The sequence below is a fragment of the Saccopteryx bilineata genome, chromosome 11 (genome assembly GCF_036850765.1).
Source record: "Saccopteryx bilineata isolate mSacBil1 chromosome 11, mSacBil1_pri_phased_curated, whole genome shotgun sequence".
NCBI lineage: Eukaryota > Metazoa > Chordata > Mammalia > Chiroptera > Emballonuridae > Saccopteryx > Saccopteryx bilineata.
In genome coordinates, this window is record NC_089500.1 from 81062343 (window position 1) to 81088747 (window position 26405).

The following is a 26405-nucleotide window of genomic DNA, read 5'->3' on the forward strand; positions in this document are numbered from 1 at the left end:
AGAAGGAGGAGGAGGAGGAGAAGAAGGAGGAGGAGGAGAAGGAGGAAGAGGAGGAGGAGGAGAAGGAGAAGGGGAAGAAGAAGGAGGAGGAGGAAGAGGAGGAGGAGGAGGAAGAGAATAATAATAATAATAATAATCTGTCCCTTTGGACAGAAATTCTGGTGGAAGTCTACAGTCTACTGATAATTTTTTTAAAAAGGAAGGAAAGAAGGAGAAGGGGAGGGGAGGGAAGGGAAGGAAAACTGTTTTAACAATAGGAAGTGTGTATCTCAACAGTGCTGAACAAGCAATGCAGAGGAAGAGGAGCCGACAGTGTAGACAAGACCCTAAAGGACACGCAGAGACTTTGACAAGGAGACTGTGGCATTCGGATGGCCAGCGGACACCAGATACACATCGCGCCTCCGGGGCCACCCCTACTAATAGTGTACCTTCATTTTCCTTACTAAAAGGTATATTTGAAGGTTTATGCTATTTTTTTTACGAGTCTGTTTGTTTCCCCTCCTTTGAAGAGGGGGAGAAAGAAGGAAGGTGTCACTGCTGAGGATTAAGGCATGAAGTCAGCATTTAATCCCAATTTTATATCAGAAAGGCTGCTTCTCATGTGTGAAATGACTGCAGCAAATTTAACTTAAATTTCTAAGATAGAAAGCCGGGTATCTAACAGGAAAAGGTAGGTAGTTTCTTCACCTGGCCATACGGGGACTCTACCTGCGACCTTGGAGTTATTAGCACCACACTCTAACCAACTGAGCTAACCGGCCAGCTGTGGGGGGCGCACTTTCACTTAAAGGAATAAAAATTTACTGACATTCTTGTGCATTTAGAAATAAAGGTTATCTTTCTCATTTCTTTCCAAAAGAGACTTTCTTGTTTACTTCATTTTAACGACGATTGGAGGACAGGGAAGTAAGACAGAGGCACGGTGAGGGGAGGCTGAAGGACAACAGAAGAGAGGTCAGGGGACGAGGAAGAGAGAAAATCAGGAGCCGAGAGAGGAAATTGGAGATCTAGGTGCTGCGTCATCAGGTTTCTAGACACAGACTCTGGCGTCCCTGCCCCGCGTTGGTGGCTCCTGAAGACGCTTGACCTGTCCCGAGAGAGGTGTCTGAAAAGAAACCTGAGCTCCTGACGAAAGCCTATAAAGTCTAAAGGACAGCACTGTGGACATAGTGAAGATTCTGTAAGGCCCTTGCGCAGAGGACTGGACATGGCTGCGGGGCCTGCCCTGTGGCTGGGCCCTCTCCTCTTGGTTTCCCTCTGGGGGTCCTCAGCTCCAGGTAGGAGCATCCTCAGGTAGGAGGAGCCTTGGGGTCAGGCAGGGGTCCCAAGAGGGCCCAGCTTGACTCCATCCACTCCATGTTCCACAGCTTCTCTTCTTAGGCGCCTCCGTGAGCAAATTCAGCGGTTTCAGGAGAGCTCTGTTCTGAGCTTGAGCCTGGACACAGGGGCTGCGGCCCTCCCTAAAGAGGGGTGGCTGGAGCAGCCACTGGACCCCTTCAACGCATCTGACAAACGGTCCTTTCTACAGGTGAGGCTAGAGGGGGAGTCCACTGCCTACTCTGCCTTCTTCTTACTTCTTTGTTCTGTCTGTCCCTCAACTTCTGCATTCTTGCCCTGTCTTCACACCTCTGTCTACCCCTCTCTTCCCCCTCAGTTTCACCCTGTATTGCTGTCAGCATCCTTAGGGCCTTTAGTCCAGCCCCACCCTGTCTTAGATGTACCCTCTGTCCCCTAGTCTCCCTCCCCATTCTCCTACTTCTTTTGTCCCAGGGTCCTGTCCTTCAATTCTGTGTGTGTGTGTCCCTCTGTCTCTTTGTGTGTGTGTGTGTGTCACTGCCCCTCAGTCCCCTTCTCCTTGTCCCACAGACTAAACATTAAACCCACCACCAGGTCTCAATGTGTAGCAGAAATTTAGACCAGCTTTGGAGCAAGCCATGACTCACAACAAGCATTTGAAGATATCTACTGAATGAACAAACTTATGATTTTTTACACCTACTCTGTATACAGTCGCTAAAGCTATCTCACACTTAGTGGAGATAACTAAATCTACCAGTATTTGTTATTTATCCTACAATTACTATCTCAATATATAGTACACCTACCATGTGCACACCACTATCCTTGACCCAGTGGAATATAAGAGAGAAAATTTTTTTTTTAAATCTGCTCTTGTAGCTCTTACATTTTAGGTGAGGAGGCAAACAGGAGGGAAATAAACACATAAATAAACAAGCCTGTTTCAAATACGACTAAGTATATATATAAAAAAAAGATCTATTAGGAAGGGAGACTGGGATGAACATAAAATAAATACGTCAGAATGATCACAGTGCCATTTCTTCTTCCTCATCCCATCTCTTAGCGGTACTGGATAAATGACCAGCATTGGGCCAGCCAAGATGGACCTGTATTCCTGCATCTGGGGGGTGAGGGCAGCCTCGGGCCAGGCTCAGTGATGAAAGGTAAGAAGCAAGGATGGGGAAAACATAGCTGGAAAGCTTGTGAGGGACAAGAACGGGAACTGTGTACGGTAGTGCTGTGACCCCTCAAGGCTGCAAAGGTTTACACCCACCTCACACCTCCATTCCATACTCTTCACAGGGCACCCTGCAGCCCTGGCACCAGCCTTGAGGGCCCTGGTGATAGGCCTGGAACACAGATTTTATGGCCTGAGTATACCTGCTGGGGGCCTGACCATGGCCCAGCTTCGCTTCTTGTCCAGCCGTCATGCGTAAGTTGGGGAAGGGAAAGTGTTTGGGACCATGGACTGAGGGTGTCTGTATCTCTGTTCTCCACTGCCCGAGGTTGACCTTGAGTCTTTGGTTCATGTTTTTTTCTTTCAGTGTTTTTTTTTTTTTCTCCCTTCATCTCTGGGTCTCTCTCTCTGTCTCTCTGTCTCTCTCTTTCCTACACTGTATTCTTTTTTCATCTTGTCTCATTATGGCTGATGGTTCAGATGACCAGGTCTCTTACATGGATGACACATCCTCCTCAGAGGTCTGTTTCGGCCCTTGACCACTCCAGTTTGTTCTCCAGATGAAGCCAGAGTGATCAGTAGAGTATAAACCAGATTACCACTCTTCCTACCTCAAACCCTTCACATCTTTCATCTCACTCACAGTCAAGTCAAATCTCCACAGAGGCCATGAGGGCTGACTGGCTCTGGCTCTCAGTTAACAATCTGAGCTCCACTTTCTCTCACTGTGCTCCAGCTGCATGGACATTCTTGCTATTCTCCCGACATACAGGTACGTTGGAGCCTCTGAACACTCCTTTCTGCAAGGAGTGGGCTCCCCCCAGATATTGCATCACTTCCTCCCTCACCTAGGGCACCCTACTCCTACTAGCAATGTCACTGCTATTCTCCCTCACCTGCTCTATTGTTCTCCACACTTGTCTCTCCTCTCCTACTTGGTGTCTCTCTGTATCTATCTGTAATCCTCTCTTTGCATTTCTGTCTTACTGTTGTCTCTTATCTCTCCGTATCTCCATCTCTTTGCTTCTATGTTACTCCCTGTCTCCAAATCTATCCACAAAGATTTCTGACTGCAGTAGGGTGTCACGAACTGCAAATTGCTTCAGAAAGGTTAGGGAGGAAAGAAAGCACTTAGGATCGAAAAGAGGATGTTAGACATGTCCCGACAACTCTTTTCTCCTCTCATTGTAACCCTCTCCCCCCAGTACTCTAACCTATTCGGCCCAGGACTCCTCTGCTTCCTCAGGAACTCTTCTCGACTGCCCTCAGCTCTACTAGGTCAGGTTTCCGCTTAAACTGCGTTGAGATTTTTTCCTTTCCCGCCTAATCTGGAAGGAAAGGGGGGTGGTGGCTCTCCAAAGGGTCTCCCCTGGCCCAGCCACTTGAAGAAATGGGATGTGTGGATAAAGTCTTCAGAAATAGTTCATGAGAAAAGAGCCCTGGCTTCTGGCCAGACAAGCCCCCCACCCAGACACAGCAGTGTGGGGGGGGCCTTAAGGGATTCCAGAAATGACTGACCAGCCTTCCCTTGACCCTAGACTGGCCGACGTGGTCTCCGCCCGCCTCGCGCTCTCCCGCCTCCTCAACGTCTCCTCCTCCAGCCCCTGGGTCTGCTTCGGAGGCTCCTATGCCGGCTCCCTGGCCGCCTGGGCCCGGCTGAAGGTCCCGCGACCCCTCGGAGAGCACACGGGGGTGGGGGGTGGGGTTGACTAGGGATCCCCATCTCAAGAGGTAGGAACACCCTCTCCCCACCCCCTACCCCCAGGAGAACTTTCCACAGCTGTTTTCACAAGGGTCCGGGGCACAGAGAGAGGGACCCGCCCGGGGCCACACGAAGAGTGCGTGGTCCACACTGGGCGGAAGATCAGGGGTGTCGTCGGCACTCGGCCCCGCCTGACGACTTTTCCTCCCCAGTTCCCGCATCTCCTCTTCGCCGCGGTCGCCTCCTCAGCCCCGGTGCGGGCCGTGCTGGATTTCTCCTCGTATAACGAGGTAAGGAGGCGGGCGGGGCCGGGACGAGCCGGGTGTCAGCGGTCCGGGTCCCTGATGCGCCTCTCCTCCCCGGCTCCGACCACAGGTGGTGTCCAGGAGTCTGACGAGCGCGGCGATCGGCGGGTCCCCGGAAGTAGGCGCGGGCCAGTCCGAGGGGGGTGGGAGAGGAGGAGGCCTTCAGGTTGGGGCAGCTTGCATGGAGGAGGGGGTCTCGGGGGGTGGGAGCCGGAAGAAGTGGACGGATCCTGGAAGACTGGAGCTGAGGGTGGTTCCAGACAGGCGCAGGGAGAAACCATAAGGGGGCTGGGCTGGGGGCGGGGCCTGAAGAGAGACGGTCCTATCAGGAGGTGAGGCTCGGTGTGGGCGGGGCTGGCGGGAGGGCGCCCGGGGAAGTGCTGACAGGGGTCCAGCCTGGGGAAGTTAGGAGGTTAGGAGGTTACCGGCCCTGGAAGAGATAGGCCGGGCCCACGCCCAGGTTTCCGCCGACACTGTCTCTCCTCCCGGCAGTGCCGGGCGGCGGCGTCCTCGGCTTTCGCGGAGGTGGAGCAGAGGCTGCGCGCGGGAGGGGCGGTGCGGGCGGCGCTGAGAGCAGAGCTGGGCGCATGCGCGTCCCTGGGCCGCGCCGAGAACCGCGTGGAGCTGCTGGAGGCGCTGCAGGCACTGGTGGGAGGAGCCGTGCAGTATGACGGGCAGGTCGGGGCGCCGCTGAGTGTGCGACAGCTCTGCGGACTCCTGCTCGAGGGCAGGAACAATGGCAGCCGCCCCGATCCCTACCACGGGCTGCGCCGGGCAGCGCAGGTGAGCGCCCCTGAACACGGCGGGAGGGTCAGCAGACAGTGGCTCCAGCTCGACCTCCACTGTGCAATCGTGGACAGCCGTGAACCCTAAGAGTTACTGCCCTCAGCTGTCAAATGAGGATGACACGGGGCCCTCGGGGAGGTGAAATGGGGGGTGGGGCGGGGAAAGGCTATGAAAGGCTCACACACTTTGCAGAATGAGCAACTGTGCTATCTACTTTGCCTGTCTTGTTCTGTCCTCTTCTCCCAGCCTGCAACAGTGTGTCTGGCACACGGCAAGTGGCAATTAGTATTTATAGACTGAATGAAAAAAATAGCCCTGAGGACAGTTTTTCTGGAGACCAGAACACCCATATTCGGAACTCACAGTTGCAATCCAGCCGTCACTTTTACAGCGCTCTCTGCACCAAGAGCTCTGCGAAGTGCTTCACATATATTATTTTATTGAATTCTCACAGTACTTCTAGGATATAGGCACTATTATTATCCCCACTTGCAGATGAAGAAACTGAAGTCCAACGTATTACTACTTGCCCAAGGTCTCACGGGTAATTAAGGTCTTCTAGTACCTTAATCTCTAATTCACAGGGACCCAGGCGGCCACTCCCTTCTGATCACTGACTCCCAGGAGAATTCAGGAACTCCCTCTTCTGACTTCTGACCTTTGCCTTGTAGGGAACCTATGCTTCTAGGCTCTGGCTTGCTGGGGGTCTGGGAGATCTTTATAAATGTATATATGTATATATTGTCCCTTAGGTTGTCATGCACAGCCTGGGCCAGAAGTGTTTAAGTTTTTCCCGAGCAGAGACATTGGCACAGCTGAGGGTCACGGAGCCCCAAGTATCTGGCGTGGGTGACCGGCAGTGGTTGTACCAGACATGTACTGAGTTCGGCTTCTGTGAGTGCCTGGCCCAACCCTCACCTCTGATAGTCTTAAAGGGGGAAAAAAAAAAGGCCTATCAAAGTGATAGGTGACAGGCAACATATATTTTTTTGATAGCAATAAGAATGCCTACCGTATTTCCCTATGTATAAGATGATCCCATGTATAAGACACACCTTAATTTGGGGGCCTGAAATTTGAAAAAAAAAGTATTGTTATTGAACTCAAGTTTTATTCATCATAAAATTCATACAACTCCTCATCACTGTCAAAACTTCCATCCATTAGCTTGTCCTCATCTGTATCTGATGACAAATCACTGTCTTCAACAATGAGTGCAAAAACAAGTGCAAAAAAGCGGGAAATGCAAGTAAAAAAAATCTATAACCACTGTATAAGACGCACTCAGAAAATTTTAGACCCCAAATTTTCCCCCAAAAGAGTGTCTTATACATGGGGAAATAGGGTATATGAGAAGCACTGATTCAGGCAAAAAATCTAAGAAATTTTCCAATTAGGAGACATAGGCAGTGGGTATTTATGAGAAAGGGATGGGAACAATTACATCAGTAGAAGGAAGACATTTATTTCTATTGATGCAGATAAACTAACATAAGTGAATAGACATTCTAAAGAATATTTTAATTTTCAGTCCAGTAGTCATCAGTCTGGTACTCATAATACCTGCTTTCTTGTTATCCTTACAAACAGTTCTTTAGGCCCAGTCCTAAGTTATTTTGCCCTGTTTTAACATTCAAAGTTTTGAGGTGTAAAACATGCAAGATAGTTTCTCTATCCTGGAAGATCCAACTTCATTTTAAAGAGACTCTGTTTATATTATTATGTATGTTTTATATTTCTCCTTTTTGATTTTTCTTCAAAAACATTGTTGATCAATTATCAGAAATCAGCACTGATCAGTTATGAAAAGCATTTTTGGTTTTTCATTGTCAGGTGGCTCATTTTGGATATATCAATCATATCATTGTCAGTCTTTGTTCACCAGGAAGGCTCATTCCTGGTATGGCATGTCTCATGTAGGAGGAAAAGTGATTTTTTTTTAGAAGCCTGAGCCCACATTTGAGCAACAAGAGTGCCAGAACAGGCAAGGCTTTGCCACCATGTTTCTTTAAGGGCAGGGAAACATCTTCAGTAGTTTCTTGAGGTTTCTTCTTATATGAAAATTTTATAGGCCTGAATGATCATTTCAAAATATTAAACAATCATTATCGGAGTGGTGTCTATAACATCAAACTGTAAAACACAAAGATTTATAACAGCAAAACTTTCTATAATAACAAAAAAATATTAAATTCCATTTGAAGAATATTTCTAAACCACAATCAATAACTGAGGGCAGTCAACTGAAGATATTTTTAGGCCCTGGCCGGTTTGCTCAGTGGTAGAGCGTCGGCCTGGCGTGCGGAAGTCCCGGGTTCAATTCCCGGCCAGGGCATACAGGAGAGGCACCCATCTGCCTCTCCACCCCTCCCCCTCTCCTTCCTCTCTGTCTCTCTCTTCCCCTCCCGCAGCCAAGGCTCCATTGGAGCAAAAGATGGCCCGGGCGCTGGGGATGGCTCCTTGGCCTCTGCCCCAGGCACTAGAGTGGCTCTGGTTGCAACAGAGCAACGCCCCGGTTGGGCAGAGCAACCCCCTGGTGGGCATGCGGGGTGGATCCCGGTCAGGCGCATGCGGGATTCTGTCTGACTGCCTCCCCGTTTCCAGCTTTAGAAAAATACAAAAAAAAAAAATTTTTTTTAAACCATGACGTGTCAGTGGGCATGGTATTTAATCATTTGACATGTGCTCAGATTTTATCTACTTTTATCTCTATTTTACCAGACCAGGTACAATAGGAGGTATTAATAACAGAGCAAACCCCGCTTTGATCAGCCTGAATATAGTTAAGTGCAATTCTATTGTCTAATATAACTCATGCAAGGAAATTGAAAGATTTCTTTTTCTTGTTGCCTATTGCTGTAGCAGTCATTGTCATACCTGCCCAAGGGAAAATTATTCTTCGAAATCTGGTACCTTCACTAGAGATGATATCACCAGGCATTGAACATCCTTGACTATGTGTGGAACCAGTTGCATGGTTGGACCTGGGAAGTAGGTTTAAAGATGATGCTCAATGATGAGTTAAATTTCTAGTCAAAAATCAGAGGGCAAAGGAAAAAATAATTATTATAGCGAGTTCTTGATCCCATATTTTTTGTGAGATAGGATGGAACCAAAGTAAGGGATGAGGTGAAGGAAGGTATAGATTTTATTTTTTATTTTATTATTATTATTTTTTTGTATTTTTCTGAAGCTGGAAACGGGGAGAGACAGTCAGACAGACTCCCGCATGCGCGCCCGACCGGGATCCACCCGGCACGCCCACCAGGGGCGACGCTCTGCCCACCAGGGGGCGATGCTCTGCCCCTCCGGGGCATCGAGACCAGAGCCACTCTAGCGCCTAGGGCAGAGGCCAAGGAGCCATCCCCAGCGCCCAGGCCATCTTTGCTCCAATGGAGCCTCTCTGCGGGAGGGGAAGAGAGAGACAGAGAGGAAGGAGAGGGGGAGGGGTGGAGAAGCAGATGGGCGCTTCTCCTGAGTGCCCTGGCCAGGAATCGAACCTGGGACTTCTGCACGCCAGGCCGACGCTCTACCACTGAGCCAACCGGCCAGGGCAGGAAGGTATAGATTTTACAGGCCCAGGCCTACTCTGGAATCTTGGGTTAGTTGTCCAGAACAGGTGTTGTCTTCTTCACTTCTAAGTGATTATAAATTTTAAATCCTTTGCTGGTTGAGGAGTTCTAATAGGTGCAAGAAGCTTCCTCTAAATTGGAAACATGAATCTTAAGAGTCGACATCTTTAAATATGGTTACATGTTGATTAGTTAAGAGTACCTGAAATTCCAGACAGAACAGGAAGGAAGGAAAAAATTGTTTTAATTCTGCTTACAAAGGTAAAACCAAATTGTTGTAGGTCATAGGTAGTTGGGGAGGGGTAAATCTTACATCAGAAAAACAAAGATCAAACTCTAATAATATTTCATATAAAAAGTCATAAAAATCATAACCATCCTGTCAGTTAATTTAGTCCTATCTAATTAATTTTTGTTGATCTTGATCTTTTTGTTAGCAGTTTTATGATGCAGTTTTCCATAGAGTTCTGTAAATCTTTACCAAGTTCAATGTTATGTTTTTAAAGTTATCCTCTTTGAAGATGAGACCTATTCATAGAAACATTTTTTCCCAAAGCATGAGAATAAAACAATAACTGTCTATAATGGTAAAAGACTTAAAAATGGCTATAGTTAAAGACCTGGTGAGAGTTCACATACATTCATATATATCAGTAACACAACTGACTTAGTTACCATCCTAACCTTAGTTACTTTGACCATATATTAAATTTTTTTCTCCAGATCCCTCCATGAACTTTCTACAATTCATACAAACCTTCTGCAACTTTTTCAGGCTTTGTCCTTTTTTTTTTTTTTTACCATATTTTAAGCAATCTTTATTTTAGGACAAAATTGATTTCCTTTTTCTTTCTTTACAGACAAACAATAAGAACAACAAAAACCCATGTCCTTTTTATCCATCCTTATGCAAAAAGTACCTTCAACTTTCTTTTCCCTCAACTGCATGCATCTCCATGCTTCTTACCTCCTTCTACTGAAAACATATATCCTATTTTTCATATACAGTCATTTTGTTTTATTCTTATTACTGTCCTGGCACAGTCCTGTCATTCTGGGCCTTCGCTGTCTGGGGTTCAGGAGTGTCTCTGCGACAGGACTGTGAACTCATTGGTCATTACTGGGGAGAGCTCTGTAAATGATTACTGAAGGAGACTGGGGCGTTGAGTTTATACCCCACACTTACAGATATCTCCCTCCACAGATGTTACCTGTGAGGACCCTACATGTCCTTTCTCCCACCTGCCAGCACTGCCCTCTCAGCTAGAGCTATGTGAGCAGGTGTTCGGGCTTTCAACCTCATCCATAGCCCAGGCTGTGGCCCAGACGAACTCCTACTATGGTGGCCAGACCCCAGGGGCCACCCACGTGCTGTTCGTTAATGGTGAGCATGCTGTCAGAACCTGACCCGGGAGTCTCCACCTTGCCCCAGCTCAGCACACCATTCTCTCTTCTCTTTCCAGGGGATACAGACCCCTGGCATGTGCTAAGTGTAACACAGGCCTTGGGACCCTCGGTGTCAGCCCTTCTCATCCCTGGTGCCTCTCACTGCTTCGACATGGCCCCTGCGAGGCCCTCAGACTCTCCCAGCCTTCACCTAGGACGCCAGGTAAGACCGGAAAGGCTCTGGATGATTTACATTTTCACTTGCATACTAATTTGCATGTTCCTTCCCTCCTGCTGGGATGTAACTTTCAAAATTCCACCTCTCCACAGAGCATCTTCCAGCAGCTACAGACCTGGCTCAAGCTGGCGAAGGAGACCCCCGTTGGGGCTGGGGTCTGAGCCCCACATCCTCACTGTTATGGACTGAAGGCGAGTAATTATTGATCGGAGCCCAAATTAATTATAAATTTAATGAGGCTTTATTAGCCGGCCGGCGACTGCTAGCTGAGAAACAGCTAACAGCCCCCAAGCCTATGGAGAGAGCAGTATTAAATCACAAAGTCATAGCTATTACAAAATGTATGCACCAACATTCTTGACATTTCAATAGAAAGCATTCTTTGTTCTAAAGCTGATTACAGTTCTTCCTGTAAATGCTGCAAGGCTAAAATCACACCCTGCTTCTGTAGGCAAGATTTAAGTCAAGATATCTAACTAGTTGGGCTTGTAAAAATTTTCTTCTAAACTACGGCCACAGGCAAGCTCCGGTCAATGCTTAACTTCCTTGTACAGACTATTGGGGATTTTCTACTCTAAGCAGCACTAAAAGCAAGTTTAAAGTTCCTCTTTATGTCCAACTCTCTGTACACAATACTGAGGCCCCATACACAACACCAGGCCCCTATCACACTCACCACCCACCCCCTGTGTGGCCACCTCAGGCCAGGACATATTTGTTCACTGGAGACAGCAGCTTGGTTTTTTTTGTTTGTTTGTTTGTTTGTTGTTTTTAAAATATTTTCTTTATTGATTTTTAGAGAGAGAGGAAAAAGAGAGAGGGAGAGAGAAGGGGGAGGAGCAGGAAGCATCAACTCCCATATGTGCCTTGACCAGGCAAGCCCAAGGTTTCGAACCGGCGACCTCAGTGTTCGAGGTCAACGCTTTATCCCACTGCGCCACCACAGGTCAGGCCAACAGCAGCTTGTTTAGAAAGGAAATTCCCAAGAATTGGGATTCAGCACCTGTTCTGCATATGACTGACTTATGTCGACAACCATCCTCACCTCCAACTAAAACTGTTCTGTTACAAGGAAAAAAGCTCTGTAAAAATAAGTGGATGGTGATTCTCACTGTGAACATGGTGTTTTAATGTCAGATGTCAGAGAAATGTCACTTTTCATGCTGGTGCCCTTTCCCTGCTAATCAGATTCCTGATCAAATTCTGCTGGGTGCCCTCTGCATGTCTCTCTGGACCTCAGACCCTGCACTGTCTGCTTCTCACCCTTTCACTGTAGCCCTCTTCCTCAGTCTCTTTCTCTCTGTCACTGTCATCTCTATTTGTCCCAGTCTCCTGTTTCTGCAAATACCTTCATTTCTCTCTGGGTGTGTACATCTTAGTCTGTTTCTCCGTTTATTTCTCTCTGTCCCTGTCTCTCAGTCGGTGTTTCTCACTTGCTCCTCCTTTCTTGCTTTCCCTGCTCTGGGCTATCTCTGCTGCTGTGTTCTCTTTCTCAAGTTTGGTCTCTGTGACACTTAAGTCAGTTTCTTTCTCTCTCTCTTTCTCTCTGCCTCTCTTTCCCCCTCTCAGACTCTCCCTGTCCTCCTTGCTGCCTTCTCAGTCTCTGTCTTCCAGGGGCTCTCTCTGTTTCTGTCTCTTATGTCCCTCCTCACTGCCTCTTTTGTCTTCCCATCACTTAATCTTCGTCCTTTCCTATCTCTCTTTTAGTCTCACTTCTAAACCTTCCACTCACCAACTTTTCCTACAAATCAAATGCCACTCTCTGACACTTCCAGCTTCCAACCCTAGGGATTAGGGCTCTGGTAAAGCTTTCTGGTGGGGACACCCTCAGGTTCTGGGAGGTGGACCCAATCCCAAGGGTCCTCTCAGCGTGGCTCAGCTGTGCCAACAGTGCCCTTGTTCCCCACTCTGAGCAACAGCCACCAGGAGCAGGAAGTCACAAGTCAGAGAGCTGGGAATTAGGGGACAAGGAAAGACAAGTCGGGAAAACGAGGTTGGTAAGAGAAGCCACGACACCCATTCTCCTCTGAGGAAGTAGCGTCCTTCTGTGCTGACTCCAAACCCTGAGGAATGATCTCTTCTCCTAAAGCCTAGCCTCAGTGCCTCCCTTTGTATATTCACCACATCCACCACAGTCTGACACATTATGGGTTCTCAGTGCTTGCCGAGAAGTAAAACAATGAGGTCTATTCTCAATTCTTCACATATTCATGATCTCCCTCCTGCTTTGCTCAATCTCCTTTGCAAACTTCCCTTCCACTTAATATCTGATGAGTTTGCATTTGGTGTAGGCTGCTTTCTCATCAAGCATTCTCAGAGCTTCAGAGCTTGGCGAAAAAACGAACCTCACACCCATCTCACATGATACTAAAAGCTTAACTACAAGATGGATCTAAAGCTATAGAATATCCAGAAAAATGGGAAAATTCTTTATGACCTTATAGTAGGAAAATATTTCTTAAGAAGAAATAGCATAAAATACATTAAAAGGAATGAATCGGACATTATTTTAAAGACCCTTGCTCATTAAAAGACATCATTAAGAAATGGAAAGATAAGCAAAAGACTGAGGGAAAACATGCGTAATATGTATATCTGACAAAGAACTTGGGTCCAGACTATTTTTTAAAACTCCCAGAAATCTGGCCCTGGCCGGTTGGCTCAGCGGTAGAGCGTCGGCCTGGCGTGCGGGGGACCCAGGTTAGATTCCCGGCCAGGGCACATAGGAGAAGCGCCTATTTGCTTCTCCACCCCCACCCCCCGCCCCTCCTTCCTCTCTGTCTCTCTCTTCCCCTCCAGCAGCCAAGGCTCCATTGGAGCAAAGATGGCCCGGGCGCTGGGGATGGCTCCTTGGCCTCTGCCCCAGGCGCTAGAGTGGCTCTGGTCGAAGCCCCGGAGGGGCAGAGCATCGCCCCTGGTGGGCGTGCCGGGTGGATCCCGGTCGGGCACATGCGGGAGTCTGTCTGACTGTCTCTCCCCGTTTCCAGCTTCAGAAAAATACAAAAAAAAAACAACAACCCAGAAATCCATAATAAGACAAGTGAGTAAAAAAGCACTTCAACCTAAAAAATACATGTATGATCAATAATCACATTTTAAAAATGCCCAACCTGTTTAGTCATTAAAGAAATGTGAATTAAAATCTCAATGAAATACCACTTTTCACCCAATTGAGTTACAAGCAAATAGACAAAACAAAATCCCCTAAAAGTTCAAAAGATCAGGATATAGAACATCCCATCATGGCTGATGGGAATGTAAAATTATAAACCTACTACTGCTGCTATACACACACACACACACACACACACACACACACACACACACACCTAGCCTGTAACTCTGCATTCCCTCTTCCAGGCATTCTCTCAAGAAAAATGAAATTATGTATCAATGAAAAGATTTGTACAAAAATGTTTATACTAACTTTATTCATAATAGCCAACAACTGGAAGCAATGCAAGTGTGTTAACAGATAAATGGAAAACCAAATTGTGCTATAGTCATAAAAATAATATTTTACTTAGCAATAAGGGAGTAAATGCAAAATCTGATTAATCTCAAGGTTATTATCTTGAGCCAAAGAAACCAGATACAAAATGGTATATACTGTATGTTTCGATTTATATAAAGGTCAAGAACAGGCAAAATAATCTATATTGGAGATGCGCTCTGGCATGATAATATGAGAAGATTGACAAATTCTCTTAACAAAAATCAACTATGAAACTGGACACAACTTTATAAAACCACCATTTCATTGGAGTATGGTGCTAGCAACTGAAGGTTGGGTGACCCTACAATGGCCAAGCTTGAAATGCCTTTATTACATTTATACACAGATGAGGCTTACTTTGAGGTCTCAATCAATGTCTGTGAGAATTTAGAAGATTTGTTTGAACATGCATTTCTGATTTCCTCCAAAGTTTAGGTCCTTGTTTGAGTCCCATCACCGGGAAAAAAACAGTAGTGACCCACCAAAGGAAATATTCCCTTGTGGCATTTTTTTCCACTGGGAAACATCTTTGCTAAGGAAACTGACCTATTTGGATTATTTTCTTCCAAAAAGAACTTGTAAAACCATTCACTCTTTCCACACCCAAACTTGGGTCTTCACTAGTTCACTAAAAGCTGAGGCAAGAGGTTTTAAGTGACAGATATGGAAAAGTTTTATTATTATTATTATTATTATTATCAACCCAGGAAAGAAACAGAGCTTCTTTGTAAACATTCTAAGAGAAGACTCATTTTTAAAACATTTAATTCGGGGTAAAAAATATATTCACATGTTTCAAAGTTAGAAAGTATTAAAAGGTACAATGAAGAATCTCCTTTCCATATGCCTAAACCACCCCAAACTTCTATAGATAAATTCTGTTCATAGTTTATATATCCTTTCCAATTTTTTATATAATACAAACATAAATTCTTGTTTTCTTTTTTCATAAAAGTCGACATTTTTACACATTGTGATGCAACTTGCCTTCATTATTCAACACTATAACGTGGAATCTCTATTTTACCAGTATTTAGAGAACTTTCAAATAGTACTTTCAATATTGCTAATATTGGCAAAGCCAGGGCTTTTTTTTTTAATGGCATATTCAGCAAAAGCTGCATCTGAACTAAAGTATTCTGATGTATACAAGTGGGAGGCTTTGTGAAACTTGAAAGCAGGAAGGAAGATGGCACCCATAATGTTCAAACAGTGCACTTTTTCCTGAACTCATGAGCATGAAAAGAGCTCAGAGAGAAAGTTAGATAGTGATTTAACAAGTCTTTTTTTTTTTTTAATCTTTCCACTCCTCAAAATGCAGTAATGCGATGTTATTCTGTTTCTGGTAGAAACTTAGGATACATTTTTATGCTTTAAAAATGTGTTTTTCATTTTATTTAATAGTGCCAAGTTTTCCCAACTTGCTGGAGCAAATTTTGCTCCTCTAACATGGCATGAAAAATCATGTTCCTTTATAAAACCACCTAAGAGAATCTGATTTAATCTTCCTTAAAATGGAACACCAAAATACCTATGCTGGCAACTGAGAATATCTTTTCTGATGTTTTGGGATGAGCATTGGAATTGCTTAGGGTAAGTGAGGTTTGCTTCTTGGTCTTAGTTTTCAAGACTCAGATACTCACTGCTGGGTTCCAAATACTTTAATGAACTTTTACACAACTGGGACATTGTCAACATTTTTCCTGATGACTCATGAAAATAGCCAATCTCCACCCAGCCCTGCCCCAATATTGTGGCACATAGCTTTTGGCCCACTGAACAGGGCAGTAACTCCTAGCATCTAAGATATAAAATCTATGTTAGGTAGTTGCTTGTTTCTGCCCATCATGGAACAACGTACTGATTGATTTCTTTCCATCCATTAAGTCTCAAATCAGTTCTTAGTTCTTCTGAAAGCCTTTCCTAATTATTAGGAGTTGGGAAAGCCTCTTTCCTTTGCTTCTATGAAAATGTTGTGAGCCTTTAACTCTGTGGTTTTATTTGGCAATTAAAAAAAATAACTTCTTTTGTTTAACTTTATTATAATAGTGCACGTGCCTTTTGCTATTTCAGGCCTGTCCAATTTTTCACGGCACCTGGTACTTTCAGAGCCTAGGACAGGATTGGGCCGCCTGTGGGCTACTCATTAATTTCTTTAAAATGAGAGTCTAATCAAGTTATTGAAAATAATAAATGATAGATACATGAATTACAACTGCCCTTTTGCTGTTCCGCTTGGCTGCCTGACCTCACCCTTAATTACCGGACAATCGCCCCTGGGACAAAGGAATTCCAGGAAGCTGGTCAGTCACTCCAAAAAGGGGTATTCCAGAAAGCCGAACATACCAGCACACCCTTGCTCGAGGCTACCGAACCCTATAAAGTTTTACCTCAGTCTGTTTTGGGGGCCCTTCTTCCCTGAGAAGCACCCGGCAGGTCTTTCTCCTCTAATAAAGCCTGCACATCTGATGTTCGAGTGCCGTCTCATTCTTACAATAAACAATGTCATTTTATGCTGCCAACTTGATGTCGGAGAAAATAAAAGACTCAACATCTCGCTCATTGGGAAATTCTGCCTCCCTTCTCTGTTTTCTGCAACGTTGTGTCCAATCTAAATTTCAGTTTCTGAGAGCGCAAGTTTTCAATGTCACTGTTTGTCAGATGCAGACCCTTCATCACTCATTGAATCCGCTCATGTACCCCACTTGTCACCCCCCTGGTGGTGAACCGGACACAGTTCCCGGGGCCAGCACCGCCCTCGAGGACGTTGGAGGTCTTGACCCCTCGAGACCAGAGAGGGAAATGGAAATCAAAACCAGAAGGTAACGCAGGGTCATTCTTTGAAATCCAACCCCCAGGAGCCGAAGGTCAGCCTGCTTGGTGTGGGAGAAGGAATGTGGACTCTGGTTTTGAGTTATGCTTGATGATGAGTCATGGAGTTTCTACATTTTTATTTTAAATAAAAAGTGCGAGGGGAAGACATGCACTGTCAATGGAAGGATACTAAAAGAAAAATAATTAGAAATTTTTAGCCTGGTGAGCACCCACAAAACTAGTATGTAGTTAATTCTGTTATATCTTGTAAAGCTGACTTAGTACCGTGGTTTCTGTAGTGTAGTGGTTATCATGTTCACCTCACACACAAAAGGTCCCTGGTTTGAAACCAGGCGGGAACAGTGGTTGTCTGTGGCTTTTTTTTTGTATTTTTCTGAAGTTGGAAACGGGGAGGCAGTCAGACTCCTGCATGCGCCCGACCGGGATCCACCCGGCACGCCCACCAGGGGGCAATGCTCTGCCCATCTGGGGCATCGCTCTGTTGCAACCAGAGCCATTCTAGCACTGAGGCAGAGGCCACAGAGCCATCCTCAGCGCCTGGGCCAACTTTGCTCCAATGGAGCCTTGGCTGTGGGAGGGGAAGAGAGAGACAGAGAGGAAGGAGAGAGGGAGGGGTGGAGAAGCAGATGGGCGCTTCTCCTGTGTGCCCTGGCCGGGAATCAAACCCAGGACTCCTGCACGCCAGGCCAATGCTCTACCACTGAACCAACCGGCCAGGGCCATCTGTGGCTTTTTATATTTGCATTTTCTGCACTAAATGCCTAAGCCTTCGTGAGTTCCCAGCTCGAGGTTTCCAAGTCCTCTTCACAGAAGCACCACTGAGACCCAGATGCTTATTTGCGAGGTCAGTCCCTAGACTTTTTCTGGAAAAGAATTCTAAGAATGAGGACACCTCAGAAGACAGCGAATTTTGTTTAAAAAGTAGATCCTGCCTGACCAGGCGGTTGCGCAGTGGATAGAGCGTCAGACTGGGATGCAGAGGACCCAGGTTCGAGACCCCGAGGTCGCCAGCTTGAGCGTGGGCTCATCTGGCTTGAGAAAAAAAAAAAAAACAAAACTCACCAGCTGGGACCCAAGGTCGCAGGCTCGAGCAAGGGGTTACTCGGTCTGCTGAAGGCCCACAGTCAAGGCACATATGAGAAGCAATCAATGAACAACTAAGGTGTCACAACGAAAAACTGATGACTAATGCTTCTCATCTCTCTCTGTTCCTGTCTATCTGTCCCTATCTATCCCTCTCTCTGTCTCTGAAAAAAAAAAAAAGTAGATCTTTCCCTCTTACCATTGCACCTTAGGAGTTCTTTATGTCACATGGATCCAAGACCTTTAAGCATATATTTATTACGAATATCTTCTTCCAGTCTGTGGCTGATATTTTCTCTCTCAGTCTTCTGATGAACAAAGGTGTTCAGTTTTTATGAGGTCATTATGTCTTGTGTGTGTGTGTGTGTGTGTGTGTGTGCGCGCGCGCGCTTAGTGCTTGTTCTGTCCCATCTACAAAATGTTTGCTTATCTCCAAGGTATAAAGCGGTTTTTCTGATTTTTCTCCAATAGGCTTTTTTGTTCGCACTTTCCCCTTGGGTCTCTGGAGGTGACTAGAACAAGCACTTCATAAAATACAATCAAATAGCCGGTAAGAAATTGATTTGTGTCAGATAGATAGATAGATAGATAGATAGATGAGTAGATGACAGGTGACTAGTAGATAAATGATAGCTTGATGGATAATGAATAGATTAGACAGATAGGAGAAAGCTAGGTGATGGATAGACGATAGAAAGAGAAAGAAAGAAAAAGAAAGAGAAAGAAAGGAAAGAAAGAAAGAAAGAAAGAGAGAGAGAGAGAAAGAAAGAAAGAAAGAAAGAAAGAAAGAAAGAAAGAAAGAAAGAAGAAAGAAAGAAAGAAAGACCCCCCATTACCAGAGGCATTCCAAGCAGGGTAACCTGATCCCAACCCTTGACAACAAATCGGGGCTTCCCAGGTGTAAATACTTGAGTTTGACCCGCGTCTCCAGATCTGGGCTCCCGTGACACAAGGATCTGAACCCAACCTGAGTTTCCAGGCGGTGGCTTCCTCGGCCCGGGACATGAGCCCCACCTGAGATTCCAGTCTTTGTCTTCCCGGTGCGCGGATCTTAGCCCCACCCGCATGTTTACACCAAGGCTTCCCCGGAGCCAGGACCTGAGCCGGACCTGGTCACCTAGCCGAGGCTTTCTGGGTGCCGCGGCCACCGACAGACAGAAGTCGTCAGCTGGGCACTGAAAAGCTTCACGTCAGTGGGTTCAATGTTTATTTCCATCTAGCACAGAACAGTCCTGGCTGGGATGCACTCAGTGTGGATGGGTTTACTTAGGTGTGAGAGTGAGACGAGGCGGCGGGACAGACAAATCCGGTGTTTGGGCCTCGCAGACAGGGTATCGTGGCAGCCAAGCTGTTCCGCTCGGACATTTCCAGCCAATGACATCCAGGCACGCGCCCAGCAGTAGGACCGTGGACAGCGCATCCTGGATTTGCAGGTTCGAGTGACTATAGAATAAGCATTCTAGGGATGTTTATTATTTATTTTTTACTCCTTTTACCCATTTCTTTCATTACCACCCCACTCTCTGATCTAGCAACCACCAATCTGTTCTCTGTATCTATGAGTTTGGTTTGTTGTTGTTGTTTAAGATTCCACGCATAAAAGAGATCACGGGACATTTGTCTTTTCTCTGAGGTATCTCACTTAGCACAGCACCCTCAAGGTTCACCCAGGTTGTCGCAGGTGGCAGGATTTCCTTGTTTCTCGTGGCTAAATAATATTCCATACCACACAGATGTGTGGAATGTACCACATCTTCTTTATCCACTTATCTGTAATTAAACACTTAGGTTGTTTTCATTATCTGGGTGAGGTCTTTGCCCAATGAGAAAAATGTTATGCTCTTACACCCACCTTTTTAACTTTTTTACTTCTTTCCCTTTCAAGCCTCTTTGATTTCAAATGTTCCACCACTCTCTATGTAATCTTCTCCCTCTCATCAGCAGTATGAGACTTCAAAATTACCATCTTAGATTGTGAATGTTCTTTTGATGACTCTGAGGACTCACTCCAAGTTAAGCAATAGGCCAAGGTTGCATCGTGGGGTTGCAGCAACAAACAAAGGGAGCGTTTCACAGTAATTGAAATTCGAAAAAATGTTTAATAGTTCATTTCAGTATCAATTTAAATAAGAGTCACCTAAAAGTGAATGGAAGAAAGACAACCCACCCAGAAGTTAAACCTGGAGTCTTCTGATCATAGTCAAGTGCGTTTTCAGTTGCACCACTGGCTTACCACAACAGGAACTCTTCTTACACATAATATTTTAAATGAGGCTTCAGAAATCGGTACATATGTAACAACTCATTTGAACTTAACATTAAAAAAAAGAAAGAGGGTTAACACAGTGGTAGAGCATTGGCCCAGGTGTGGATGTCCCAGTCAGTCACACAGGAGAAGCGACCACTTCTCCACCCTTCTCCTCCGCCTCTTTCTCTCTCTTCTCCTCCCACATCCTTGGCTCAATTGATTGGAGAGTGCATCAGCCCTGTCGCTGAGGATGGCTCCATGGAGCTTTTGCTAAGTGTGAACTTGGTCATTAATGGGCAGAGCATTGGCCCCAGATGCGGGTCACCGGGTGGATCCCAGTCTGGGCGCATGCGGAAGTCTATTTCCCCTCCTCTCAGTTGGAAAAGAAGAAAAAAAGAAAAGAAAAACTTCTGCAAGGCTGGTTAGAACATGGTTCTAATAATGCCAAGATCAAGGACTTGATTTCCCTAGAGGTCACAGGTTTATTTTTAGAGAAACTCGATTCCTAACTGGTAAAAGGCAGAGAATATGTATAATGTACAGTGTTCTAAGAATTTCCAAATCCCTTGTTCTTGTTACAGTTTAACCCACGCATGACCCAATTCAGTTCCCATAAATTCAACATTTCCCCAGGCAGTATTTTGTTCTTTTTCCTTCCTGAGCACAGAGTGCTTGCGCTAGGGCAGAGGGCTCAAAAATGGGCGCTCTCCCTAACGGAAAAGAAAAAAAAAAGTGGAGAAGATAACCAGCCACTTTTTAAAAAGTTTATCTGATTTTAAATTGTCTTTCCAAAGTAGCAACTGACCTCCTTTTCCAAATCAACAAGAGACACAGGTAGAGAGAAGTTCTTAAGAGGTTGTTCTTTCTATGTTTCTGAAAACTCTAAGCTTTCACTGACAGTCCAGATGGCCCTGCGAGGGGCCTGCGAGGAAAAACCATGAAACGGGGTCTGGTTCAGGACCCTTCCTCTTCCCAGATGTCTTTTCCCTGGACTCTGATGTAAAAGATATTGGCTGGCACGTGAGAGGTAACTGTCCACCACTTAATCCTAGAGAAGAGAAAACAGGAAGATTTATACTTTTAAAGATTTATACTGAAGCAGGGTACTTGGGAAGAAGAACTATGTCACCAAAGAGTTTCAGGCAAGCAGGGCCAGAGTAGGTTCCATGGTGTAATGGTTAGCACTCTGGACTCTGAATCCACGGATCCGAGTTCAAGTCTCGGTGGGACCTCTTCTGCATTTTGGTCCTTACTTGAGTCCTATGTCTTCTTTGTTCAAATCTTTGCATCTAAATCTCTTTCTTATATTCCCCCGGCACACCTGCGGACTCCGGTGTCTACGGTCCCCAGCCAAATGACAACTAAACGCTCGCTGCGCGCAATTTGTTTCTTCCGGGAATGTAAGGGAGAAGAAATCTCAAAAGAAAATGCACGCAGAAAGCACCGAGCTTGCTGGAACCGGAAATCTTTAGAGAAGACCGATCAACTGAGAAGACAGAAGGGAAGGTGGCCCGAAAGGAGAGCGAGAGAAAATTTGGTGATAGTCGTGGACCAAGAATAGTGGGGATGGAATTTAAGGAAAAAAAAAAAAAATGACCCCAAGGCAATGAGCCTGAAAGAATGGCCTGTCGCCGAGATAAACAAACAAACATCCCTGTCCACAGACAAGACCACAAAGGGATGGAGCCCAAGTTCAAAGATCTGGGGGTGCTGACCAACCAGCGCTGACAGATCTTTGGTCAGTGTACAGGCTGGTCCGAGTTTGCACGAGCTTCTCTGGTTCAGCAAGCGAAGAGAGGAGCTTGTTTGACAGACTTTTTCCTTTTCCGACAGCGGTCACTGCACGCTGCCCTGACCTTCCCTAGCCTCCACTGGGCAGAAATAGACCAGGGCTTCGTTAGAATTAAATGAGAACGTTTTATTCCAGGGTCTTAAGCGAATTCTGCAAACACTGCCAGGCAATACCCCGACTGTTCCGAAGAAAAAGAAATGTTGAAGAGTTTTCTAGTCAAATCCGCGTTCTCGAGAAGAATCTGTCCTGCCTTCGTAGGCTCTGGATTGGTTGGTCCCCGAGGGTAATCTTCTGAATGCCTGGTGGCCCAGGCAATGGAACATTGTTTCCAAAGTTCTTCAGAGGTTTATCCTCAGGATTTATGTACAACTGGGCATTGACGCACAACTGAAAAACTCAGAAGTTTAAGTTCTCAGGTTAGTCAAAGAAAGATAAAAACGACTTCTTATGTTTCAGCGGCCCCTCAACTCCCCTGCAGATCCTTGTGGACCCGCAGCCGGGACCATCGTTTGCAGAATGGGGAGCTCGGTCGTCCCGGGAATTGCTGGTACGTTTAATTTTGGAGAGAGGCCGGATGGAAGTAATGTGGGCAGGAAAAAGCAGCTCCAGAGTTAGGAAGATCATGGAGGCGAGGGCACCGCTCAGCGCTGTTGGACAGAGATGCAGCGACGCTCCAGGACGCAGAGGAATGTTCCCAGATGCACCCCTTTCTGACCACGCAGCTCAGCTCCTGACCACGTGACAGTCTCCACCCACACTTTCCCTTGCAGATCATGCCTTTCTGCTGCATTATGTACAAGTCTTACTGTGGAAAGTTATCCCAGTTCTAAAAATACTCCCTATTGACAAGAAAGAACAATGGGAAGTGCTGGTTTACAAACCAGACACAGGGCTGCATCTCAGGTGCTTACTTACGCGATTTTACGCAGGAGGAGGCGACAAATTCCTCATGTACTAACAACAGTAGGCTTTTGATGAAGGGAACATACATATGTCATGGAAAGTCAGTGCAATTTTCTTTACCTACTAAGAAAACTACTTTCCTTGACTTTGTAAGAAAATAATAGATACCCATATTTTGTAAAACTATGTATATTACGTGGTTGCAAGTCCCCTGCTCACTTTTATTTATTGTTACCTTTTATTAAAGTTAGATAAACAGCGGAAATGTATTGAAGATTCTAGTTTAAATAATCCACCTTAAATATTCAATAAAAGCACCTTTTGTAAGCACCACATTTGTTTGAAATCACAAACTTGTGGTCTTTTTGTGTTCATTTTCACCGAATTATTTGTATTCCAGACATAAGGAGTTTTCATTCACGGACAAATCAACAGATGGGGGAAACTATTCCTAGCCCTCTCACAACAGGATGCATTTCCAAAGCAATTCTACTTAACATATATGATGAATTACTGTACTTAACAAGTTTATCTATTTATGTTTTATCATATGCTGCTATTAAACACAAAAATAATTCAAGTCAGAAGAAAAACGGTTAAACAAATGTATAGTCACTGGAAGTACCTAAAAAATTAGATTGCAATATATGTAAGTACTTTGTGTTGCACAGTGGCATGGTGGAGTTTTAAGCATAAAATACATATTAGGATATAATTCTGTAGCAAGTGTAGAATGAAAATATGTTCGCAGGAGAAAAATGTATTCTCAAAGTTTTTTCAACTGTAAAACCTCAGTAAGAAGGGCTGGAAGGAGGAAGGGTAAGGAGAGGAGGGGGTGGGGAAGAGGGAGAGGAGGAAGGGAAATAGGAGAGTGGTAAGGCCTAAGCTGAAACTGAGGAACAAGCAGGGAAGGAAGGGAAGTGAAGTGCAGGCAGAAAGAAGGGCTAGAGAGTGTGACAGGTTGTTGGGCAGATAAAATATATTATGCTCACTTTGTTAAAAATAGCGCTGCCCACGTGAGGCCGTTGCCCAGGTGGTATTAATGTGTGTTGAGAATCCTTGCAGCCTGGGGCTTGGTTTTGGGATTAAGCCTTTCCCACCCTTTTTGATGTGGGGTGGTACAATCCAATCATGCCTCAGAGAAGTGACTTTGTATTAGAGACTTCCCTATTTTGTATATTGGATTAAAGGTTTTGAATCTACACTATAAAATAGGGGCAGAAAGGGAGCTTGCTCTCTTGGCTCCTGAGATTATCATTAGAGGAGAGAGCAGAGCAGAGAGCAGAAGGAGGCCACGTGGAGTAGACCAGGAGAAGCAGCCAAGATGGCAGAGTGCTGAATGAGATGCCAGTTTGTGCAGAGTTTGTATCTGGGATAAGGAAGGAAATGGGGAACTGAGGGGAATAAGGCTGGTGAGCTAGAAACCTTTGATTCTAGGAAACTCGGATAAGTCAGTGGCTTTGTGAGCACTGAATGTGAGTGGGTTTTGGAGCCCAGTGTGTATTTTTACTTGCCCGCCGGGTGCAAGCTAGGATTAAAGACTATGGCCCACCAGTTTTTGGCTCCATTGTTTCTTTACCGACTGTCCGAATCCAATGCGAACCTGCATGGGCTGGGCTGCTGTAGTGCTGACCCTGGCCCTGGCTTCTGGCTTTACACAGGTGAAAAATGAAATTTGAATATTTGGGGAGTAAAGAAAGAATTTTACCATGACTGGAAGGTGAGTGTTAGGACTGAGGAAAGATGACAATTGAGACTGAAGACGGAGGCAGGTCAAGATGAGATCACCCAAGTGTGAAAGGCTCCCTGGAGGAAGGGGCAAAGTTGTGTGAACATTCTCTAAAATGTATGCAGTTTAGAGAATAGTACATATGACACATCAGTGTCAAAGTGCAAGGCTTTGCCCAAAGTAACATTGAAAGGAGTATTCAAAAGTACAGGTTCTTGTGGGACAGGGTTGTCCAGTGGCTAAGGCAAGGGATTGTTAACCCATTGTGCTCTGCACCTGTGGTTTTGAATCCCAGCCTTGTTAGCTATCAATGAGTGGTGATGTGTGTTTTCTGCTTTTTATCTCTGATTTGCCCAAAGAAAACTTGTGTCTTATACAACTTTCCTGCTTCACCCTTTGTCTCTCTTCCTCTCCATTCAAGTAGCTTTATTTCTTTCTCACATAGTGTAATTGCTCTGCTCTCTTAGAGCTCAATTCCCACATTTTACTTTGTGGGTGTGCCACGACCTCCACCTGGACCACTCTTAAGCAAGGATTAAATTACGGAGTGAAAGGAGCCAAGATTTTGGTCAGACCCTGCCTACCTTCTTCTCTGAACATTCGACAGATTTGCATATCACCTTCTTCATTTCCTCAGGTCAAGGTAATTCTTTCCTTTTTTTGTTTATTGTCATGGAAAAGCACTGTGGCTAATAGACCTGTCTTACAGGAAATGCTAAAGAAAATCCTTCTGATTGAAATAAAAGGATACTAGATAGGAACATGTAGTCATATGAGAAAATAAAGCTCCAGTAAAAGTAACTATGTAGGTAAACATAAAAGCCAATGTTACTATACTTTTGCTTTGTAACTCTTCTTTTTATAACCCAGATGATTTTAAAGGCAGATGCATAAAATTATATATATTAATGAGCACACAATGTATAAAGTAACTTATGGCAAAAATGACATAAAGAGACAGAGTTGTATAGGAGCAGAGTTCTTGTATACTATTGAAGCTAACTTGGTAAGTTGTTGTCAACTTAAACTATATTGTTTTAAATTTAAGATATTATTTGTAATCTCCAATAATTGCAATTAACCACTAAGAAAATATAAAAAAAATACAACAGGAAATGAGATTATCAGAATGCTGCACTACAAAAAGAATCAATTAGACAACAAAGGTAGAAGTAATGAAAGAAATTAGAAAGATGATGATATAAAACATACAAAAAAAATAGCCAAATGGCAGAAGTAAATTCTTCCATATTGGTACTTTAAATGTAAATGGATTAAATTCTCCAATTGAAAGGCAGAGATTGGTTCAACGAAAAATTTTAAATGATCCAATGTGCGCTGTCTACAACAGACTCATGATAAATCTAAAGACATGATAAACTTGTTAACAAAAAGATAGAGAAAGATATTCCATGCAAATTGTAGCCAAAGAGAGCTGGAGTGGCTATCCTAGTATTAGACCAAATAGACAAAAAAAAAAAAGGAAAAAAAAAAGAAAAAAAAAAAAGCTGCTGCAAGACACAAAGACATTATATGTTGCTAAAAGATCAACTGATCAAGAAGATATAACAGCTGTAAATCAGAGTCTCAAATATATATGAAGCTAAACATTGACAAAATAGAACAGAACTGGGTGGACTTGGGCAAGTTTCTTAACATCTTTCTGCCTCCAAATTGACATGAGTTTAACAGTAATTGCTACATCATTTATTTATTTTGACAATTTTTATTTTATTAACCAAATTAAGATGGCTTGTTTTTCCAATTAGGCCTCTTCCAAGGTATCCATAAAATAAAACAGGAGATAGATATCTTCAAGGAGTCATTCTTGACCCTCTTTTTTTTCTT

The 26405-nt window shown here is 44.8% G+C and overlaps 1 protein-coding gene and 1 non-coding gene across 2 annotated transcripts; both read left to right on the top strand.

Annotated features, from left to right (window-relative positions):
* The first annotated feature begins 1190 nt into the window (after positions 1–1190).
* On the top strand, positions 1191–11201 carry PRSS16 (serine protease 16). The gene is made up of 12 exons (XM_066247058.1): positions 1191–1280; positions 1371–1531; positions 2369–2468; positions 2608–2737; positions 4021–4144; positions 4397–4474; positions 4560–4607; positions 4982–5272; positions 6028–6169; positions 10052–10231; positions 10311–10456; positions 10564–11201. The coding sequence occupies exons 1-12, from the start codon at positions 1211–1213 to the stop codon at positions 10630–10632; spliced, it is 1539 nt and encodes a 512-aa protein (XP_066103155.1). The 5' UTR covers positions 1191–1210; the 3' UTR covers positions 10633–11201.
* A 10092-nt stretch (positions 11202–21293) lies between these two features.
* On the top strand, positions 21294–21365 carry TRNAQ-CUG (transfer RNA glutamine (anticodon CUG)). The gene has a single exon. It is a non-coding gene; the product is annotated as a tRNA-Gln (tRNA).
* The last annotated feature ends 5040 nt before the right edge of the window (positions 21366–26405 follow it).

What these genes read in the sequence shown, in the direction of transcription:
- PRSS16 (XM_066247058.1), top strand. Translation starts at nt 1,211, where the DNA reads ATGGCTGCGGGGCCTGCCCTGTGGCTGGGCCCTCTCCTCTTGGTTTCC. An exon ending in ACAAACGGTCCTTTCTACAG is followed by an intron (nt 1,532 to 2,368) that starts GTGAGGCTAGAG and finishes CCCATCTCTTAG; the next exon opens with CGGTACTGGATAAATGACCA. An exon ending in ATTTCTCCTCGTATAACGAG is followed by an intron (nt 4,475 to 4,559) that starts GTAAGGAGGCGG and finishes CTCCGACCACAG; the next exon opens with GTGGTGTCCAGGAGTCTGAC.